The 19,985-nt window shown below is 40.4% G+C and overlaps 1 protein-coding gene across 1 annotated transcript in view; it reads left to right on the top strand.

Moving 5' to 3' along the window:
- The window catches only part of LOC128833814 (nesprin-1-like), a 161,728-nt gene that overhangs the window by 39,055 nt on the left and 102,688 nt on the right, over positions 1–19,985 (top strand). The window contains exons 11-21 of the mRNA XM_054021965.1: positions 2,316–2,450; positions 3,269–3,375; positions 4,768–4,924; positions 6,329–6,460; positions 6,666–6,821; positions 8,747–8,956; positions 10,883–10,984; positions 12,948–13,067; positions 15,542–15,742; positions 16,609–16,782; positions 17,287–17,418. Of these exons, the coding sequence (XP_053877940.1) occupies positions 2,316–2,450; positions 3,269–3,375; positions 4,768–4,924; positions 6,329–6,460; positions 6,666–6,821; positions 8,747–8,956; positions 10,883–10,984; positions 12,948–13,067; positions 15,542–15,742; positions 16,609–16,782; positions 17,287–17,418 (1,626 nt within the window). The remainder of the gene's footprint in view (positions 1–2,315; positions 2,451–3,268; positions 3,376–4,767; positions 4,925–6,328; positions 6,461–6,665; positions 6,822–8,746; positions 8,957–10,882; positions 10,985–12,947; positions 13,068–15,541; positions 15,743–16,608; positions 16,783–17,286; positions 17,419–19,985) is intronic.

Genomic DNA, 19,985 nt, shown 5'->3' on the forward strand with positions numbered 1-19,985 from the left:
CCCTCTGAGGGCAGGATTTGTCCCTAGTTTCCTACAAATTCAGTGACTATTAGATTCTTTCACAGTTGTTTTGTCTGTATTTTTTTTTTTTCATTCCTTGTAGCTCTGTAAGCAGTGCAATACTTAGTCTTTCAAAGCAAACAATATATTTTGGAGTTTTGGAATCAGTAAAGAAAAAAAACAGGAGAAAGTCTTCCATGATAGCCTGGTATTTCTGTATCCAGTTATTTAAAAGGTGCTAACTTTGAATATACCCAGACAACCACAAAACCCCAAAATTCCAGAACCGTATAAGTTCATGTCTGTAAAATGCTGGAGAAGACAATTTGTGCTTAAATCCCTGCATTTAAATACATTCTTCTGCTATTGCTGATCAGCACTTCTGAATTTACGATGGATGTGGATTTCATTAGTATTTTAGGGGTCAAGGATTATGGAAAGGTGGCTGGATCAAAAGAAATATCATTTGTAAAATCTTCAGTACACTTGAGGGCTGTGTTTTCTCTTTGGGGTTTGTTTATACAAAAAACTTGTCTAATAATTTATTTGAGAAGAAAGGACCTATTATATATAGTAAGGGAGGATGAATGGGAATCAGTTTTCCTAAAATCACTGTCCATCTCTTTGTCTCTCTCTGTCAATCAACACTCTGTCTTTTGTATTTATCTTTTTATCTACCACAGATAAACTGATTCAAATCTACTTATTAATTTTAGGGCTTAGTGTGTAGGCCAGAATGACAGCCAGCATTCTCTCATTTGTAAATAATCAGTAAACTGATGAAAACAATCAACTGATTCCCATCATTGTCAATTGAAACTTTTAAAGCTGGTAGGCAGTTTAGGCCAGGGATCAATTAGTGGAGGTCTTCATTTTTAAAAACCAAATGTAATGTTTGAGTGAGGTGCTGGATTAGCAGCCCTGAAGAAAGTGATCTGCAGTTTATCCATGGAATAACATTCACAGAATGAATGCACAGGACAGCTGCAACTGGAGCTGGGTGAAATTTTTCAGACTAGTAGTTTCTTCAATGAAAAAATGCAGTTCTGACAGACCCAAAATGATTCATGAATTTGACCCAGTTAGTTTCATCTGGGAAACATTTTTCAGGGCCAGTTTCAGAAAACTATGTTTGTGTCACCTTTAGCCAGTGATTAGGGCACTTAGCTGGGAGATGCAGGTTTAAATCCCCACTTTGGAGCAACACTTGAACTCAGTGCTTCCCTAGCCCAGGTGAGCTGCCTAACCACTGAGCTATACTACTCACAAACTCTTCTGCTGAAATTGTTCCACTCTATATATTAACTATAATTGGTTCAGAGAGAGAGAGAGGCTATAACTTGGTGATTAAGGGATTCACCTGGTGCTAGAGGTGTGGATTCAAATCTTCTCTCTGTCTGATTCAGAGGAGAGATTTGAATTCACATCTCTCACCTTCCAGGTGAGAGCTTTAATCAGCAGGCTATGGAGTTATTCTCTTGTGTTCTCTGGCCCAATGGATAGTTAAGTAGTTATACAAAGCAGAACAGGAGAGAGTGAGTAGCCTGCCCCAGAATAGCCAATAGCTTGGTGGTTGGGGACTTACACAGTAGAAGAGGGTGCCTCAGTTTAGGTCTTTGCTTAAATATGTATACAAAGTGGGGTATGTTCAGTAGGTGAAATTGAGAGTAACTCACCCCAGGATAGCCTGGAGGTGAGGCTGCTCAGGGGGGAGATCGGAGTTCAAATCCCTGCTCCAGAGTGGGGATTCACAGCTGGGTCTCCTACATGGCAGGCCAGTTCCCTCATCGCTAGCTAAAGGTTAAAAGGAAACACACTCTCTCACTTTTCTGAAGCTGACTGGACTTTTCCAGTTTGCTGACAAATTCTAAACATTTTCTGAATGAAACTGAACCAAATATTGTCCCTAATGTTTTGGTTTGCTGTCTGAACTGAAAGATCAATTATTTGCCCCATTCTAACTGCAACCCTCTTCATTGCTGTCTCGTTAATGTGTCTTTTCTGTGAACTGAAGGGACCTCCTGTAAGAGAGTGTCTCCAAGTCTATGCCAGTCCTGTTCCTCTGATTCTGCTAGCAAGATGCCAGTTGTGGAGGTGTTTGCTTGGTTTGTTTTATGGAGACCTACCTGATACAGGCCAACAAACTAATAAATTTAGCTCAGCTGTGACTTGAAGTTATGTAAACCAGCAACTTAAGAGTTGAAAGGCACTATACCACATTAATATGGACTGAGCAAGCCAGTGTCTCACATCTTATTGTAACATAAAAGGTCCCTGTTATATAAAGTGATTGTTTCTTTTCTTCTTAATCAAAGCAGGGAGCTTTACAAGACAAGGAGGAGTGTGAGTTGGACTTGGTATCCTCACACAGCCCCAGTGTCCAAGAATGGCTGGCACACGCACGAACAACCCGTTCCCAGCAGCAACAGAGCAGCCTCCAGCAACAGAAAGTTAGTACTTTGTACTTCCCATGCACCAACCAAAGGGTGGATATGGGGCCATGTTTCTGCCACCTCTACTCACAAGCCAGCCAAGCTACCTAGCTACTGAGAGGGAGCCATGTTGAAGGGTTTTCTATAGCACCACAGGATCTAAGACCCCAGTGCAGCAAATTACTTAAGTATGTGCTTTAATACTTTCTGAATCAGGGCCTAAAAGCTTTGTGCTAGCATGCTGCATTATCCTGCATACATGGAACACTAAAGAGATTATGCTCCCCATCAAAGGTCTGATAGAGCCAGCCAGACCAGATTAAAGATGACCTTGTGGTTATGGCACTGAATGGGGACCCGGGAGGTTTGTGTTCTGTTTCTGGCTCTGCCCATTATATTTCCTGTGTACACTTGGGCAAGTCACTTAATCTCACTGTGCCTCAGTTTCCCATCTGTACATTGAGGATAATACTTGCCTTACTTCACAGAGGTGTTGTAAGCATACATTCATTAGGGTTCTGAAGTGCTCCACTGCTGTCTTGATGGGGACAATAGATACACACACCCTTGTGGTGTCATAGTTTGGCATGACTGAGTCATAAGTAGCATATTGTTTTTTTGAGATTACTCACCTTAATAACAATGAGAGGAAGGCTATGGACATCAGTATCGTTCTGGGAAGGCTGTGGGCATCTATACACATCTCCTGAGCATTTATTTGGATGGCTGTTCAATTCTGATGGTTAAGAGAGGTAAAAACATGCATAGTATACGCATGAATTTACAACCAGAAAAAAAAACAACCTATTAACATAGCTGTCTTTGTTCTCTGTTAGGAGCTGGAACAAGAGCTGGCAGAGCAGAAGAACCTGCTTCGTTTAGTAGCAAGCCGTGGAGAAGAAATCCTAACCCAACACTCTGCTCCAGATGGCCGTCAAGCTAGGTGAGCTTTGATACATTCTTTTTCAGCAGGGATCCCTAAGCCTTCATACTTTGGCTTCCTTGCTTCTGTCTGTTTCTTCCACATCGTGTTCTCTAATTTTTGTTCTGTCTGTGTTTGTACAGAGCCTAGCACAATGGGGCCCTAGTCCATGCCTGGGGCTCCTAATAATACTATCCTAGACCATTGTGATCTGAAAGCATAATCTTATTAACAGTTGAAGTGTCTATAATTTATTTTCTCTGCATTAAGTTAATTAAGACTTTTATCTTTGGCTCCTGGAGTGTTTCTTGAATTTTGAGCCTTAGGGTGAGCTTCTCACCCTCACTCTGGACCATTTATGCCAGTCCTTGGTTCAGGCTGGGGGAGAATTCTCCCTGGCAATAACTGAAGAAGACCGATACAGCCTGCTTGAGGATTCCCGCAAGCCTTGGCTTGGGAGCATGCAGGAGTGGGGCTGGGGAAGGTGGAGAGTCCTGGATTTCCATTTGCTGCAAAGCTGACCATTAACAGCCCGGGGGGTGGGGCAGGTAGGATGCCATAAATTAGAACAGCTCTCAGAGCTGCTTAAATAACCCTGGCTCCTGCAATATGCCAGTATCTGGGAGGCATAAAGGTGGCTCATAGGATTGTGGAGCAAAAGCTTTGATGCTCAATATTAGGGATTTTTACATCAAAACCAGTGTGTGTGAAATGACTCAACTTGGGAAGAAGGCCAGTTACTCTCAGCAGTTTGTCTTCCTCGTGGGTTAGTGTTTACAACAAGGAAGTATAATAATTTAAAGTAAATTGAAAATCTCCCAAGTTTGGGATTCAACCCAGTCCTGTAATAGTTGTGGAACAGTTGTTTTCCAAATAGCCACATTCACAGCCTTACCCTTGAACTTGGTTATAAAAGAAGGGGGAAAGTTGAACTTAACCTTTTATTCACCAAGGTTCAGGTAAGATGTCTGACATGAGGAGAAGTAGTGCAGGATACATGTGGGGGAAACAACTCTCTCTCACACAGAGAGAGTTGATCCAAATTAATAACTAGTAATTTAAATAACAACAGCTTCTCGTTCTTTGAAATAAATACTGATTTAGATTTTAAATTTGAATGTAATATATTTTTCATCAATTTGGGGGTTATATGTGTATTTCTATTAGCTTAGATGAGTGTTTTCAGCTCCATACAGTTCATAAGAGTTGAACTTGTCTGGTTATATTTGAGTATTTATTTCTGTTCTAAATGTAAATATTACTGCCTGAAAGCACAAGTAAAAGCTTTTTTTTTCAAGGCCTTAATTCAATTTTGAAGTAATGTGAAAAATCAAAATTGAAAGGGGCAAGAAACACCTTTAATTACAATACTTCCTGTATAGTTTGAGCTTAATTGATATTTTTTTGTCACAGTGAGAAGCCTGATGTGTTATCTCGGGAGTTAGGCTTGGAAGGTGAGACTCCATCAGCTGAAGATCAAATGAAAATGAAATGGGAAAGCTTGCACCAGGAATTCAGCACCAAACAGAGACTGCTGCAGAATGCTTTGGAACAGGAAGAGGCACAGCCGGTAGCTATTTTTAATGTCTACGTGCGCTCTTGTATGAAAAGCATGTGGCTGAGCACACCCAGTACAGTTTATGCACAGAAAATGCCTTACGTAGAATACATATATATAAAAGTAGTCCGTTCAAGGAGCATAAAACGTGATTTTTGTAAAATTTTACAAATTAACCAGAATTGGAAGTATTATTAATCCCAGGCAAAATACTTTGAACCACATGCTTCCATACATCTGAAAAACCTATAAAACGTCTAGGAAATTATGGACCAAGTCCTGCTCTCATTTATTCCAATATAATTCTGTAGTAGCTCAACTCAGATCAATTATGTTATGCTGGGGTGAATCTAGAGTAAATCAGAGAAGAATTTGGCTCTATGAGTTTAAACTCATTGGGTGGGATCCTGGTCCCATTCAGTTTATTGACCTCAATGAACTTTTTATGAGGTTTTACTGCAAGAGATAAATGGTTCAAGATTTGCGTGGATCGCAGATCACCTTCACTTTAGATGTAAGCAGAACCATTTGTCAACTATCCAAGGATCTGGCTGAGATTAAAACTAATTATTATTATTAGTTTATTTGTATTTTAGTAGTGCCCAGAGGCCCCATTTAGGGTTGGGGCCTTCCTGTGCGAGATGCTGTACATATGGCAAGAGACAGGCTCTGCGTGAAAGAGCTTGCAGCCCAGTTTAAAGTGAAATGCAGCAAGTGTGTGCAACAAACAGAGAATGAGGAAAGAAGAATGAGAACAACAGTGATGAAGGCTCATGTTTATGTAGACTCACTCTGGGCTTGACTCAGCTCGCATAAAACCTACTGAAAACTTTCCCATGGATGTTAATGGAAGCTGGATTGGGCCTTATGTGCAAATGTAGATGGTTTTGTGATTCAAAAATATGGTACAATATAAATATAGTCAGCAATCCTCATTGGCATCTCATTTGTCCTGATTAATTTAAAAAAGCTGAGCACCCACTATTTTTTTCCATGGGTGTTCCAGCCCTGGGGCACCCACAGAGTCAGTACCTGTGCAAGGTAGAGAAGAATTTGTCTAGCTTCAACTCCCAGCCATTGGATTGTGTTATACTTTTTCTCTTGTTAGGCATTGGCTTAGTGCTCTGTCCCAGAATGGTGTAGTAACTGTAGCTTTCCAACATATAAACAGTATTACTACTTCAGCATCTCTGGGTATACATATCTCATTGCTAAGTCTAGCTCAGCTAAACTGTCCATACATGCTGTGAACCTCCAGTGTGAGCAGCTTTCATGCAATATGAATTTATAACAGCGGTATGTGTGTGACTTATTTAATGGTGTAGGGGCTCCTCAGCTGGTAGTACTATCTATATTTTCGTTTGAGAGATCCAGTGTACATCAGAAATACTCTAACGAATACTTCTCTCCTAACAGCTTTACAACAGACCAAACAGACTGATGTCTGGCCTACCCTTATATAAAGGGGAAGGACAGGCGCAAGATAAATCATCATTTGAATCTATACTGGTTGGTTTGAACCAGGCCTTTGAAGATGTTTCATCTCAGGTACAGTGGCATTGTTTGTTTTTAAATCTAATTTTATGCAGAGCTGCTATACAGAGTGAACACTCCTCTAGTTCCCACCTGGCAGTGAGCTGGCCTCCCTGAACACTAGAGAACCAGTGGACATTAGTAAGGTATATGAGGCTTCTCTGTATGGAGACAGTATGAACTGACAGAGTTTCCTGTCACTTTGGCACCTTTCACACAGGCTGGAGGAGCAGAGAAGGAAAGCCTGCACTTAGAACAGAAGCTGTATGATAGCGTCTCAGCCACTTCTTCTTGGCTGGATGGTGTTGAAGAATGCTTGTTTGTTGCTACAGCCCTGCTTCCGGAAGAGACAGAAACTTGCCTGTATAACCAGGAAGTAAGTATTTTTAGTTTTCCAATCAGATTCTGTTTTGCTTTGTATTTTAGTGAGAAGTAAGACTCTAGAATAATAGTTTTGCATAACTGAATGCAACTGGAAAACTCCTTCCAGTTAAGACTCTCCCCTTATAAGGATGAGGGACTTCACAAAAGCAGACGTCAACAAACGTAGAGAATTGATAGGTAAGATACTATGGGAAGGAAATCTAAGGGAAAAAGGAGTTCAGGAGAGCTGGCAGTTCCTCAGAGACAGTATTACAGGCACAACAGTAATCTATCCAGATGCAGAAGAGAGAGGATGACTGTATCAGCAGCTCTTTTAATGATCTAAAATCAGAAAGCAATAATACAAAAAGTGGAAAGAAGGACACATTGCTAAGGATGAGTACAAAGAATAGCACAAACATATAGGGGTAAAATGAGTTGCGCCTAGCAAGGGACATAAAAGGCAATCAGAAGATGTTCTAGAAATACCATACAAGCAAGAGAAAGACAAAGGAGAGTGTAAGTTCAGTACTTAGTGGGAAAGGAGAGTTAATAACGGCTGACACAAAAAAGGCTGAAGTATTTAATGCCTATTATTTTTCAGTCTTCATTGAAATGATTAACACAATTAATATTATCAACAAGGGGGAGGCAACATAAGCCAGAAGATGGTAAGAACAGGTTAAAGAACATTTAGGATATGGCTACACTTGCAGATGTAGAACTCTGTGAGTTAAACCAGCCCTCAGAAAGTGCAGTTAGGAAAGGGCTGCAGTGTGTTCACACTGTCAGATTCAAGCGCACTGATGTGGCCACGTTAGCAGCTCTTGCAACGCCACAGAGAGCAGTGCATTGTAGTAGCTATCCCAGCATGCAAGTAGCTGCTACGTGCTTTTCAAATGGGGGGGGGGGGGGGCGTGGAGTGTGACAGGGAGTGTGTTGTGTGTATGTGGGGGGAGAGAGAGTGGGTTTTTGGAGGGCTGAGAGCATGTCAGCATGCTGTCTTGTAAGTTCAGACAGTAGCAGACCCCCTCTCCCCCCAGCCCCTCTCTCTCTCACACACACACTCACAGCAAGCAGCATTCCACGCTATTGGCTTGCTTTGTCCTGGAGCAGAAAAGCATGCCGGCTCTCAGAAACAGAACTTTGAAAGGGCATATCCGCATTCCTACAGCGGAGTTCAAAACTATGACAAGAGTGGCCACTTGACATAAGGGGATTATGGGACATTTCCGGAGGCCAATCACAGTGCAGTAATGCAACACCGCTTTCACACTGATGCTGGGGCGTTTCAGCCAAGGCACAGCAAGCATTATGCTTCTCATGGCGGTGGATTACCAGGAGCGCTCCAGCTGCAGAGTCCAGGCGCTCTAAGTGTTTTGCCAGTGTGGACGGGTCGTGAATTAGGGTGCCTGGGGCTGCTTTAATGCACTCTAACTTGCAAATGTAGCCAAGCCCTTAGATATGTTAGATGTATTCAAGTTGGTGGAGCCTGATGACATTACCCCTGGGTACTTAAGGAAGAGCCCAAGCAATCTTGGAACCATTGAGAATTCATAGAGGATGGGTGAGGTCTCTGAGGGTTGGAGAAAGGCAAAGAGAGTACATATGTTTAAAAAGGGTGAGAAGGAGGACCTGGGAAATTATAGACCAGTCAGCCTAACTTTAATATCTGGAAAGATACTGGAACAAACTATTAAGCAATCAATTTATAAGCTTCTAGAGGATAATAGGGTGATAAGCAATAACCAACATGGATTTGTCAAGAACAACTCATGCCAAACCAACCTTTTATTGTTACTGAAAATATTTCCTGGGCTTTTTAACATGGTTTTAAAGTCTATTGAGAATGAAGGGGTGATAGTTACAACAATACAGTAGGTCTACTTGCTAGTGTCTAATTCCAAAAATTGTTCTGTTCTTCTATAAAAACTCCAGTCTCTTGCCAAAGATATCAAAGAGATGTCAGAAGAAATGGATAAGAACAAGAATTTGTTTTCTCAAACATTTCCCGAGAACAGTGATAACAGGGATGTTATAGAGGGCACTTTGGACTGTCTACTGGGGAGACTGACCATGCTGGAGTCAGTAGTAAACCAGAGGTGCCATCAGATGAAAGAGAGACTTCAGCAAATACTCACCTTCCAGGTAGGTTGCCAAGGACTTCTCTAGACCCTCCCTTATGTCACTTTATCTGTTGAAAGTTTTGGGGGTTTATTAGGGAATAGAATAAATGGGTAAAATTTCCACATGACAAGTGGAGTTTTAAGACAGGATTTTCAATCATGACTAGAGATATTAAGTACCTCCGTTTTTTGGAGTCTGACTTCTAACACCTTAAATAAACCTGACTTTCAGAAAGTGTTGAGTATGCACACTGTGATGTCCGTCTCAAGTTGAGTATCCAAAAATAAAAGCACACAAAATCACTAGTCCCTTTAAAAATTTGGGCCAAAGTTCCAACTCACATTATTGTTAGCGGAATCGTTGTACATATAGTTCCCCGTGTGCTACAGTGAATGTTCATGCAATAATGCATGGCACACTTGTTTGGTATTACAATAAACAGCAGTCTTTGACTACTATACCTAAGGGGGGGAAAAGTAACTATAGCTTTCAGATTTCTAAGGTACAAACCGCATAGTGCTTTGTTGATAAGGTCGGATACAGAGCAAAATATATACCAAACATTAGCCTCGTTTTGATATCTGCCTTCTCAACTTTGTTTACACCATCCCATTATCCTTGAACAGCTCCTACCTCAAGTGTCCTATTGTGTGAAAAACTCTGTGTACATAATACCCTCACCCTTTATTCACCTAGAAACTTTTTCAGGCATCGGGGGGTTACTGCTATCTTCTCCCCTTTTCCTGCCACATAAAGCCTACACTGCCAGTCACTTTAGTAAGTTTCTTACAGGAATTAGAACTTCCAGCAACTGCTGTAAAATTGGTATATCCAATACCTTCTGTCTCTGTTTAGATCAGGATCACAAACCGAATTACTTTTTTAAAAGGATTTTCATAATGTTCAAGAGTGAAGCAAATACAGTATCTGTTTTAGTCACATATGCCTCTGTTGTCTCATCTTGAATGAATATCTTTATTCTACATATATTTGGAACTCCCCTCAACACACAACCTGTCGTGTTTATTTGTTTTAAACTCCAAAACCCATAGAGATGGTTTGCTCTGGCACAAATGAAACAAACACTAGCAACAAATGTTAGGTGTAAAACGCCTAACTGGTAGAGAAAAGAGATCAGAAGTGTATATTGTTGCAATACCATAGGTACTATTGTATAAGAAGTCATCATATGAAAATAAAAATAAATCACCATTATTTTCTGCCTTTGCTGGGTGTCTGAAAATGTAGTGATGTTGCTGATGCTTTCCGGTATTGTGAGCATATCTAGGATAAATATGTGAACAGAGAAATAAGCACGAAGATTGATTGAGGGTAGTTCTGAAAAACATCAAACAGATTAAAATGTAGTTCTGCTCTGAAAAATGACTCAAAATGGCAATATTGGGTTCCATGTTTGTTGTGTCCCGTTGACTTCCATGTTAGATTTGCTCAGTTTACAGGCAAAAAGATTTTTTTTTCATAGAAAAAGAAGAAGAAACTTGGTAGCTAAAATAAGCGATTAGAAGCATTTGAGCTGTCATTTATTCATTTTTGTTAAATAAGGCATTCTTAGGGGAAGTATGAATTCATGTTGTCGAATTGGAATGGAAAGAGCCCACATAGTTTTTTTTTTTTTGTTTGTTTGTTTGTTTTTTTCTCTGACCGTTACGCTTGCATAATTATGTCACCTTTTTTTGAAGTTGTCGACAGTGTCACATGTGGTTTTAAAGCACTTTGTACATCTAACATCTAATTGTATGTATTTGTGTTCATAATTCCCATTCTGAATACATACAAGTAACATACCATGTTCTGAAAATTTAGTCCATGGTGTCAACAAGTGATATACTCTTGTTTGGGAAGAGACTAATGTTTAATTGCTGTGAGTCATGATTGGCTAATTTTTTTTCTTTTAAAACTTCATTTGAACTTTATTGTCTCTTATAGAATGATCTAAAGCTACTGTTTACATCATTGGCTGATCACAAATACATAGTTCTGCAGAAACTAGCAGAGGCAGCTGAGCGACCTGAAATGGAACAAATGCAGGTATTATCAAATATCTATTGTGAACAAGAAGAGCAGTGTGAGTATGGTGAATGCGGAGAGATTTTCTGCTTGGGATTGAAATAGTCTCTGTCGGACAACAACCAGGTGTTTTTTGGAGGAGGATGTTTATAGTGTGTACATTGTATGTGAAAATAAAATGTGTGCATGTCCAAGAATGTACTTCTGAGTTCTGCAAAATATTAAAACTTCTAAAATAGAAGGAGCATGGAATACACACACAGAAAACCAAGACAGCTAAGGAGATTCATATAGACACACAGAGACCATCCAAAAGTGTGGTCATTTCAGTACAGACAAATTAGAAGGATAAGTCTTTGACCTAGATCTCTTCAGTATGTTTTATCTTGCTGGTGACTGATTACAAATAAGTGGCATGTTTTGGTGCTCTGAGGTGTTCAAATCCTGACCTCCACATTCTGTGTTTTTCAGCCTGAGGAAAATATGCTCTAGCAGGAAATGTGCACTGAATAATTAATCTCAACCTAGATATCTTTTGTCCCATGTTTTTTTTGTTCCTGGTATTGAAAACAAGCTGGTGAATGTAATGTGCATCAATGACCACTTTCTGGCTTTTTTGTGGTAGGAAATAGGTGGGAGCAGAGATGTAGTAGCAAAGTGATTTGCTCAAGTACTACCGTGATGAGTACCTATATGAGAAACTAAATAAATAAACTGATTCTGGCAGTCACTCTGCCTGTGTTGGAGAAACCTAAACATAATGGTTCGAAGCTCTCCAAAGAGCGGCTTTTGAAAAACTCATTTGGTTCTTGCTCCAGCATCTGTTGCTTGATGCCAGCAAGTGGGTAGGGGTTAGACATTAGGCATCACACACCCTTACAGTGCAGGGAGTGTTTAGGTCTGTATTCTGACAGGCTCATGCATGGTGTGTTGAGTAGTTCCCAGTACCCTTCCTCCCTAGCTTACCTACCCAAAAAAGGCAGTCAGAATTTAATTCCCAATATATAAAACACAAGGAGGGAAGCAAGTAGGCAAGGAAACAGACTGAAATAGTATGTTAGCTCAGCTGATAAACCTAGACCTTTTAATCTCAGTGTCATGGATTCAAGCCCTGCACTGGGTAAGTACAGTTTTAGGGCCCAATTCTGAAGTCAGTAGAACTGCTCACATCCATAAGTGTTTGCAGGATTAGATCCTAAAACTATACTTGCTCGGTGTTTCTAGAGGTCAAAGGGTCTGTGCATGTGAAATATCGAAATATCAATCACTTGTATAAATGGTTTCAGGAGAGGGGCCTTAAAAAAGAAGGCTGGCTTTGTGGTTAAGGTACTATACTGGGTCTCAGGAGATCAGCATGCTACTTCTGGCTCTGCCAAAAACTTTCTGTATGATCTTCAGCAGACACCTGAGGTGAGATTTCAAAAGGCATTGGCCTCACTGCTTCCACTGAAGTCACTGGTAAAACTTTCATTGACTTCAATGAGAGAAGAGTTAGGCCATCACTGAGAGTCTTGTAAATCCAACTCTTAGTCACTCAGTTTCTCATCTACAAAACGGGGCTAATTATACATTCTTACCTGACAGCAGTGTTGGGACTCATAATGAGGATAATTGCAAAACGCTTATGTTCTTCATTGGTGCAACATCAGGGTCATTGCAAAGTAAATTAATTGTTTGGAAGGTTTCTAATATAAACATTATATATTACTAATCAGTAATACAGAACTAGAATCAGATTTTGTTTTAAACAATTCAAATATAACATTCAGTGTATGTGATATAAAAGTGCCATGCTGTATTTCTTCAGGTTATTCAGTTTCCAGGGTTCTCAGTGAACCACCATGAATACAAAATTCACAATTTAAAAAATGGGGACAGACTAATACTTCATATCTAAAACGGTTCAAGTAGATGGTAATCATGTAGTGCAGGTAAAAGATTGTTCTGAGTCCTTCTAGCTAAATGTTGCAATTCCCTGATACAGGCTATACTACAGGCAGAAGATGGTCTGAAGGAATTGGATGCTGGAATCAGCAAATTAAAGAAGCGTGGGGACAAGCTACAGATTGACCAGCCTTCCATGCAAGAGCTATCTAAGCTCCAGGTATAGTTCCCTTCCAAAGAAAGGTACATTAGAATAATTACCTACTGATATTGAGGATATTTGTAAACTGCCCTTATCTTTATTATACATGGGGCAATTTACAAAAATATGTCTCAAAGCACTTCACTGTGTATAAAAGAGATTTATGATTTTCTTCATAACATCCTCCTTGTTTTTGTATTTAACACTTTTGTAGCATCACCGACCTCGATCCTGCAAATCCCTACATGCTTAACTTCCAGCTTACGTGCAGTCTCATTGGCTGCTCAGGTGAACAAAGTTAAGCATGTGCACGTTTGCTGTATATTGGCCTCTGTTCTTTCCAGAGCTCTGTGACCTCTATTATGTTCCATCTGAATTGAATTATTTCAAAAAGATATGCATCTATTTTCTGTAACCTGTGTGTATCTCTACTGTTTCTACAGTCTTGTCAACTACAACTTGATGAACTAATGCAGCTTGCAGGACTATATATTATTCTTCAAAATAGCTATGCAGGGGTAGCACATTCTAGAACTCGATTAGCCCTTCACTTGCAGGATCCTTTTGGGTGGGGAGGTGAGGACAAAGACCTAGAAATCAGTAGGACTAACTCAGCGAAGGTGCTTGGGAACAATGAAAGGGTAATATAACTGTCACTTACAATGAGGTGATAGTAAATCTGACGCAAAGGAAACAGCTAAACTTTAGAGGGGACCTGGAGATTTATTAGCTCAACAAAACACCCGTATAGTCACAAAAGACAGACTTTAATTGCTCATGTCCATGTTCACTGAGATCTAGTTAGAGCCTGCAGTTCCTTACCCTTCAGGAAGGTGAGAAATCAGTCTTTCCTCCAGTCATCCTGCCTGGTTACCTATGAACTATCTATTTTGACTTTTCTCTTTTATAGGAGCCTCTCCCAGCATGCATCTCTGCTAGCTTTCCCTTTAAATCTGGAGACCCATCTGCAGCCTTAGGGTAGTCATTTTGCCTCTCAGCACTTCAGACTGCAACTCTTTCTTTTCTAGCTCCTCTTATAATTGTGGAGTAGAAAGGAGTAATTTTAAATTGTTGGACACTAATTTTATTTTTAAAAATACTTCAAAATAAGTAGTCCAGAGAAACAAGCCAGCTTTTATTAGTTGTTTCTCTTATTGCCAACTCATGGAGGTTTTCCTTGGGTTGCTTTCTTACTGAGTCATCTCTGTTGTTCTTAGCCGTCTGTGGTAAAGATGTAAAGATGGACAGGATGAGCTGTGGAGTGGTTGCTTTTTGTGGCCCTAGGAAGGTAGGGAATAGCCATAGTGCACACACATCTTCTCCACCAGGCAGCATTTAGTTACAGCCCTTATGCCAGTTCTGCATTGGCCAGGAAGGCGCTCTACGTAGGGAAAATTTTAGGGGTCCTTTTCTGCTGATTGTAAGGGCTTGTCTTCATATACAGCGGTGCACCGCTGTAGCGATTCAGCAAAGACATGCCTTTTCCCGTCAGCGTAGATAATCCCACCTCCCTGAATGGCAGTAGTTATGGCAATGGGAGAAACTCTCCCATCAACCTAGTGCTGTCCATATGGGGGGTTCAGTCGGTATGACTGTTCCTTAGTGACATAATAAATAATAATAAAAATAAATTAATGGAGATATCCCATCTCCTAGAACTGGAAGGGACCTTGAAAGGTCATTGAGTCCAGCCCCCTGCCTTCACTAGCAGGACTAAGTACTGATTTTGCCCCAGATCCCTAAGTGGCCCCCTCAAGGATTGAACTCACAACCCTGGGTTTAGCAGGCCAATGCTCAAACCACTGAGCTATCCCTCCCCCCCGATAGCTATCGGGACATAGCTATCCCGATATAGGTTTGTAGTGTAGTGTAGTGCTAGAGCAGTGTAAATGGGTCTTGGCATAATTGAGACTGAAGCCTAAGGTGTCTGGGTGTGTCCTTTCTCCAGTTGCTCTACTACTTAAGCAAGGCCACTTCAGTTAACTTCGTTCTTAAACACAGGGTCTCAAGAGTGGTGCAGTTCTCACCTGTTTTTCTCTTTAAACACTGAGCTGTTAATTTGCCAGTGAGTTGTGTGTGTCTTCAATGTCCGTTTATGCCCTCTGCAGGTTCCCAGCTCAGATACTTAGGCCAGGACTACACTCCAGACCTATATCAATATAACTATGTCACTCAAGGGTGTGAAAAATCCACACCCCTGACCAACATAGTTATACTGACCTTCTCTGCACCCTGTGTAGATAGCGTTATATCAGCAGGAGAGCTTCTCCTGCCAACATAGCTAGCGCCTCTCGGAGAGGTGGATTAACTCTCCAGTAGACGTAGTAGCATCTTCACTGAAGCACTACAGCGGCACAGTGAAGACCAGCTCTAATTATGGTAACATTGTTTGAATATAGTGAGTACATTTTCAGTGTGTTGGCTTATAAGTAATGTGTTCAATAAAAGTATGCATGAAATGAGGAATGCTGTTGTTGCTTGTGTCTCCCAAGGACATGTATGATGAACTGATGATGATCATTGGATCCAGACGCAGTGGTCTGAACCAAAATCTGGCCCTCAAGGGTCAGTATGAACGAGCTTTCCAGGACCTGGCTGACCTAATAGAAACTGGCCAAGAAAAGATGTCAGGTGACCAGAAAATTATTGTTGCTTCCAAGGAGGAGGTCCAAATGCTACTAGACAAACACAAGGTAAAAACAACATATGCATTTTAAAAAAAACTGTTTATTTGAAGGCTAAGTAAAACTCTTGTCTTGCACTCCACTAACTTCTGACCATTCTATAGCCAGCCTTCACACCTGGAGAGGCATCAGGGATTTTTATGGTGATTTACTGCTGGTTTAGGATACATTGCAGTATTTTTTAACTAAATGGTGTTGAGTGCACCATCAATGACTAGCTTGGATTTTTTGGCAAGTACTCTTGTAGTAAGTAAATTCCATATATTATGGTAGCCACTTTCTCGCTCATCCTAGTTTATTCTGACTTTGAATAACAAGTCTGATGCTTTTGTGCTGCCTAGCAAAGATGGAGAACTTGGGAATCTCTCTGGAATGCATCATTGTACTCAGTATTCTCTTATTGCTTGAAAGCAACCTGTTGAACATGTTAAAGCTATTGTCAGGAATACACTACAAACTTTAGAAAGAGAAAAGTTGCTTGATTTATACACTAGTTAATGCTATTTTCTTTAGATAAGGTTTTGGTTTGCTACTAGCTTCCACAAACACAGGAAGATGTGGCTGCTTTGTACACCAAAACTTCTTACGTTATTAGACCCAAATTCTTCTCTGATATACATCCTTGAAACCAGCTATGTTGCACAGGGTGTAAGGGCAAAATGTGTAGTTTCAAGATTAACTGTTTTTCTCCAGTGTTAATGAGATTTTGTGTGGCGATTGGTGGGGAGTGAAGCTTAGTTCATTGTATGTCTCCAGATACTTATATGGCCTCCTTCACAATAGCGTCGCAGCACCTTTGAGTTTGGCAATTTTTTAATGATGACTTAAGTCTTAACTGGTACATTCTGAGCTTTTGTTTTCTGGAATCCTTTCAGGAATATTTCCAGGGTCTGGAATCTCACATGATCCTGACAGAAACGCTGTTTAGAAAGATAAGCAGTTTTGCCCTCCTGAGGGAAACCCAGTCACATACGAAACAGATGGCACAAGCCTCCGCTGTGTTAAAACAAGCTCATAAGCGGGGTGTTGAGCTGGAATACGTTCTAGAGGTGAGGGGTTTCTCTGTTTTCTCCTTACTCTGTAATGATACACTATTAGGGGTGCATCCCACCTGTACCTGCAGAGGGAGGGCAGTGTTGGTGAACCTTGGTCCCTCTTGTCATATTCCCCTATGTCGGAGTGGAGAATTATGCGCGATCTTTGATGCTCATGTATTGTGAAGCAATGAGAGCATCAGGTTCAGCAGCCAAACCATACTGTTAGTAATATTTTCAAAGTTAAATGGACTTGACCTGTCAAGGAGGAGAAAATGTCATCCTCCAAGCAGAAGCCAAGTCTGTGATTTGGATCACATGACTAAAGGTTGATCCTTAGTGTCTATGACAGAGGTAACTTTATATTATATACACTGTGCATTTCCTTTAGAGCTGGAAAAATGCATTTGGAGAAATTTACATAAAGGATGTAGATAATATTTTTAAATTTAGTTGGAAATAAAAACCTAGAAGTCAAAGCAAGTATTCACCATACGCATGTATAAATTATTCTTGTAGACCTGGACACACCTGGACGAGGACTATCAGGAACTGACCAGACAGCTGGAGGCTGTTGAAAGTAGCATTCCTAGTGTTGGTTTGGTAGAGGAGACGGAGGAAAGGCTTACAGACCGGATCACGCTTTATCAGGTCAGTGGCAGCATGGGATTTTCAAACATGATGTACTTTTTGATCATTCATCATAAATCTCTTAAGCATGATAAAAGCTAGTAGTTCACATCTGGGATTTCTACTAAATCCTGCATTCTTGGTCTCATTTTATGGAAAGGTCTTCTGCTTTATTCTCTCTGTCTTGACAGATGTGCCTATCTTTGTTTTTCCTGATTATCTTCTAACTGGCAAGATTGTCCAACCCAGAGGAAGAGCCAGTGGCAGCTAGGTTTCTGATGCTGTCACTGCTGAGCTTTAGTGGATATTTTGGATTATTCTTTCTAGACTACGTTACTGTTCACCAGCTGGAACATTAGATGCTTCCTTGTAGTTTGAAAGCTTTGGAGCTATCTTGATGCTCTTCCACAGTGGTGATTTTCATATTCTGATCTTCCCCCTCTGCATTTTCTGCTCAAGAGATTTTCCCCCATACTGTGTGGTTATTCTGATGTTGTGTTTTACCTCTTAACCCTTAGAACACTGCCATATACTCTGGACTACCTTAGAGGATGCTTGAATATGTATCTCTAAAGTCTCCACAGCCTCAATAATGAAACCATGTTTTCTTAATGTCTCTGAAAAATGCAAATTATGCTACCAGTCAGGGTCAAAAGACCCCCCCCCCATCTTTAATCAAAAAATTCAGATTTAGCTTCCCATTCTGCACAATTTAAGACTCTCACTTGCCCATGCTCTTTTCCTTTCACCCACTTAACTGTCCATCCTAAATTGTACTGTACTTTGCATATGACCCAGATGTTCCTCCCCCCCAGTTACACAGTTTATGGCTGATAGCCCTACCTCCTTACTCCCAGTTGTGGTGATTGTCCCTCTTAATCCCACACCCCCTAGATTCTGAGTATAACACTGTTGATGACAATGAGTACAGCTAGGTGGAAAATAGCTTTCCTATCCTGGGAAAATATTTGAGATTTCCAAAAATTATCCTATTCTGAATCTGGACAAAAAGTTAAAATTTTGAAAATGTTCACAACTCTTCAAACCTTAAAAAATTGAAAAGTCATTTTGAATTAGAAAACCATTTTTTTTTTCAGTTAGAAAATGTATGAATTGAGTGTTTCAGCAATTTTGAATCTTTTTTTCAACATTTTTTAAGTCGAGAAGTTTGTAAAAACTGACCCTTTCCCGCGAACAGCGTGTTTCTACAAATTGATATTTTTTTAATGGGAAAACATCTCAGAAAATTCCCAACCATTTCAACCAATGAGCTGTTCAGTCTTCTATTCTTTCCTGCAGCTCCATTATTTTTCCAGTCCTAACCTCCCAAGTTTATTGTGTTTCCCAAACAGTACAGGCTATTGGCTTTTGTACAGGTTAATAGGAAATACTGAGCAATATCTTGTTTGTTATTTTTTCTGATGCTGGGCTCCGTTTGTGTGTGTTAATAGACCAGCCACTAATTTATTTTGTTGTCTTCTGTTTCCCTGACTTCTTTCATAGTTTAGAGTAAAATAATCCAGATTACCCAGTGTGACATACCAGCATACAAACCAGACTAATGTGCAGCTGTGTCACCCTTGCCCTGCAACCTTGGGTACCTTACAATGCCTTGCTGAAGTAGCTCCCACCTGGGCCACTCACAAAGAGCCTTCCAGCATGCAAGCCACATATTAAGTGTCTGTGCCACACTTGGGTTACACTTTGGCTCTCCCCAGCCTTGGCTATACTGCAGGATGACCCCAACATACATACATACAATATACACAACATTTAAGTCCATTATTCCTTAAAGGGAATAATATGCCATTTTACTGTCTCAAATAGTTATTCAGATACTTCAATTTAAACACACTGGGGTAAATAAAACAGAAAAACAAGTTTATTAACTACAGAGAGAGATTTTAAGTGAGTACAAGTAATGAGGCATAAAACTGAGAAATAGCTACAAGTAAAATAAAGTTCAGACATTTACTAATACCTAACTTGACAAACTATATCAGGTTCAAGCAAAGTATCTCACCACATAGTTTCAGCCATTTTACTGACCAAACCCTGTAGGTCACAACCCCTCCCCCAGAGTCCAACAAATGCTTCCCTTGTTGCTTCAAGTGCAGTGAATACAATGGGCGGGGGAAAGAGAGAGGGGTCTCTTGGGGTGTTTCCCTCCTTTTTTATAGTTTCAGTCCCTCTCTTGAAAAACAGTTGCAGCTGGCCACTAGGACACAGAGTCTGTGTGGAAGAATGTTCCCTGATGGCTTTGTCTCACCTCTTTGAGCTTTCTTCATTTCCTTTCCTGCCTGATGACTCTGTTTACTGCTTAAATGCAAATTAAGCAAAGCACACATTCCTTTATTTAGGGCAGACCTGTTTGCCAACCTCAGTTTGGGAAGAGGGTTTGGAACATGTGTTAATAACATCATGTAGGGAAATCTCATAACTCTACAAACAATGTTGCCACACACATTTTATCAGGACAATACTGACCAGCAAATTATGAGTTTTCAAATGATACCTTACAAGGCATACATGTACAAAAATGATTACAATAGTATGTAAGGTGAACATGAGGGGAAATTCTGTCATAC

This window comes from Malaclemys terrapin, chromosome 3 (genome assembly GCF_027887155.1).
Source record: "Malaclemys terrapin pileata isolate rMalTer1 chromosome 3, rMalTer1.hap1, whole genome shotgun sequence".
NCBI lineage: Eukaryota > Metazoa > Chordata > Testudines > Emydidae > Malaclemys > Malaclemys terrapin.